This window comes from Morone saxatilis, unplaced genomic scaffold (assembly GCF_004916995.1).
Source record: "Morone saxatilis isolate NCDOM2014 unplaced genomic scaffold, NCSU_SB_2.0 Contig21, whole genome shotgun sequence".
NCBI classification, from domain to species: Eukaryota; Metazoa; Chordata; class Actinopteri; family Moronidae; genus Morone; species Morone saxatilis.
Genome location: NW_023339774.1, coordinates 926,613 through 928,484, shown reverse-complemented (window position 1 = coordinate 928,484; position 1,872 = coordinate 926,613). Strand labels below are relative to the sequence as shown.

Genomic DNA, 1,872 nt, shown 5'->3' with positions numbered 1-1,872 from the left:
GAGAATGCTTTGCCATCGCTGTGTGAATGTGTGTGAAAGGGCAAGTGTGGCATGTAGTGTAAAAGCACTTTGAGTAGTCGGAAGACTAGAAAGGTGCTATACAAGTACAGGTCCATTACCAATTTTAAATAAAATTGTATTTCATTAAATGATCTTAAACACACCTGATTAAACAACTTAACATCTCTACAGCCCAGAGGCTCAATAGAGCATTGTTATCATGATTTTTTTTTTTAGAATGTTCCAAATATGTAGTTCCAAACATGTAAGCTGTACAGTATAATGAAATCTGAAAAACACAATCTACAGTGTTCATTAGCTGGTGCTTATAAATCAAGAGAAAATACAGTAATTACCTAATATTGCTTCAGCCTCCTGCATGTGTGTTGGCATCATTAATCATCTCCTTAAAGAACACATCAGCAGCCAGATGAGGACTCTCTGCTCCCTGACAACATTTATTTGTTCCTCTAGAGGTTCTTCTACTCCTTGTTCCTTGCCATCATTTGTTGATTCCAAAGTGTTTTGTTTGTTCCTGATAAACTGGGCACGAGGAGTATTTTAAGTGCATAGTAAGATGTTTTTCAGTCAGCCGTCTTATCTGCAGGCTCAGATAAAGTCTCTGTGCAGGGTGACAGAAAACACTCCCATCTTTCTTTTCTTGTGCGCCTTTCTTTCCCCATGAGTCTGCTCTGTGTCAGAGGAGCTTGGTGTTATCTGAGAGTGATGGGGTCAGATCAGCACTGCTGCATTCTCCTGTCGCTCTATCAGTTTGTTTAGAGAAAGGCTTTTATCATGGCAGGTATCTGCAGACCAGAATAGACACTGAGATAGATGTGTGGGTGGTTCAGTGTGGTTGGTGTGCTTAATTACAATAAATCTGATCATTTGACTACAACAAGATATGACAACTTTTATTTCATTATGACTATCAGCATCACTGCTTCCATATGTCTCACCCAGTCTAACTGCCCTCCTTCACCAGGAGTCAACTGTGAAATTGAAATAGATGAGTGTGACTCTGGCCCCTGCCGCAACGGAGCCACCTGCCACGATCTGATCGGCATGTACTCCTGTGAGTGTTTGCCCGGGTTCGATGGCATCGACTGCGAGGTCGACGTTGATGAGTGCGCCAGTGAGCCCTGTCAGAATGGAGCTGTTTGTCATGACATGGTTAACAGGTATGGGCCAATTCTCGAGCAATCCCCCTCCACAGGGTCCATTAACCGTGTTGGAATTGCATACATTGGGAATGACTGGAAAGCTTTTTGGAGTCAGCATTCATTATTGGTACTTCATTTTTGACAGGCTTGGGGAGTGAGGGATTACGTGTAACGGAGTTACATAATCAAGATAAAGGTAGCTGTAATCCATCACAGAAATAACGACGTAACCAGATTGCTGTTAGTAAAAAAAATAATTATTACCGGGACTACAATTTTATAATACATTTAAAAAATAAAGAATAATATACTACCATGCACATGTGCAGTGCGCACACGTTACAACACCCCCAGAGTTTCACAACAGCACTCTGGTCACTCAGTGAAACCATAGCTAATCTTAAACTGCCAATTCATTATCATGGCCTCTAGTGAAAATGCTTTCACTAGGTGGAAATTTCACCGTTATTTTGTTATTTACAACAGAAAAGGAGAACAACATCACAGTACAGTGAAAGTTCAACCATCCATCCCCCTGTCTCTGGCCCGCGACATGATACCACAAATATAACATAATTACAGTTGTTTCATATCAATTTAAATAACCCCTTAATATATAATTAGAATAAAAACACAATTACATATATTTTTTTTTGGCCTTTTCATGGCTTTATTGGTTAGGACAGCTGTAGAGAGACAGGAAAGGTGG

The 1,872-nt window shown here is 40.4% G+C and overlaps 1 protein-coding gene across 1 annotated transcript in view; it reads left to right on the top strand.

Annotated features, from left to right (window-relative positions):
* Nucleotides 1-1,872, top strand: part of crb2a (crumbs cell polarity complex component 2a) — a 25,553-nt gene that overhangs the window by 13,695 nt on the left and 9,986 nt on the right. Inside the window, exon 2 of the mRNA XM_035668239.1 lies at nt 986-1,181. Within this exon, the coding sequence (XP_035524132.1) occupies nt 986-1,181 (196 nt within the window). The remainder of the gene's footprint in view (nt 1-985; nt 1,182-1,872) is intronic.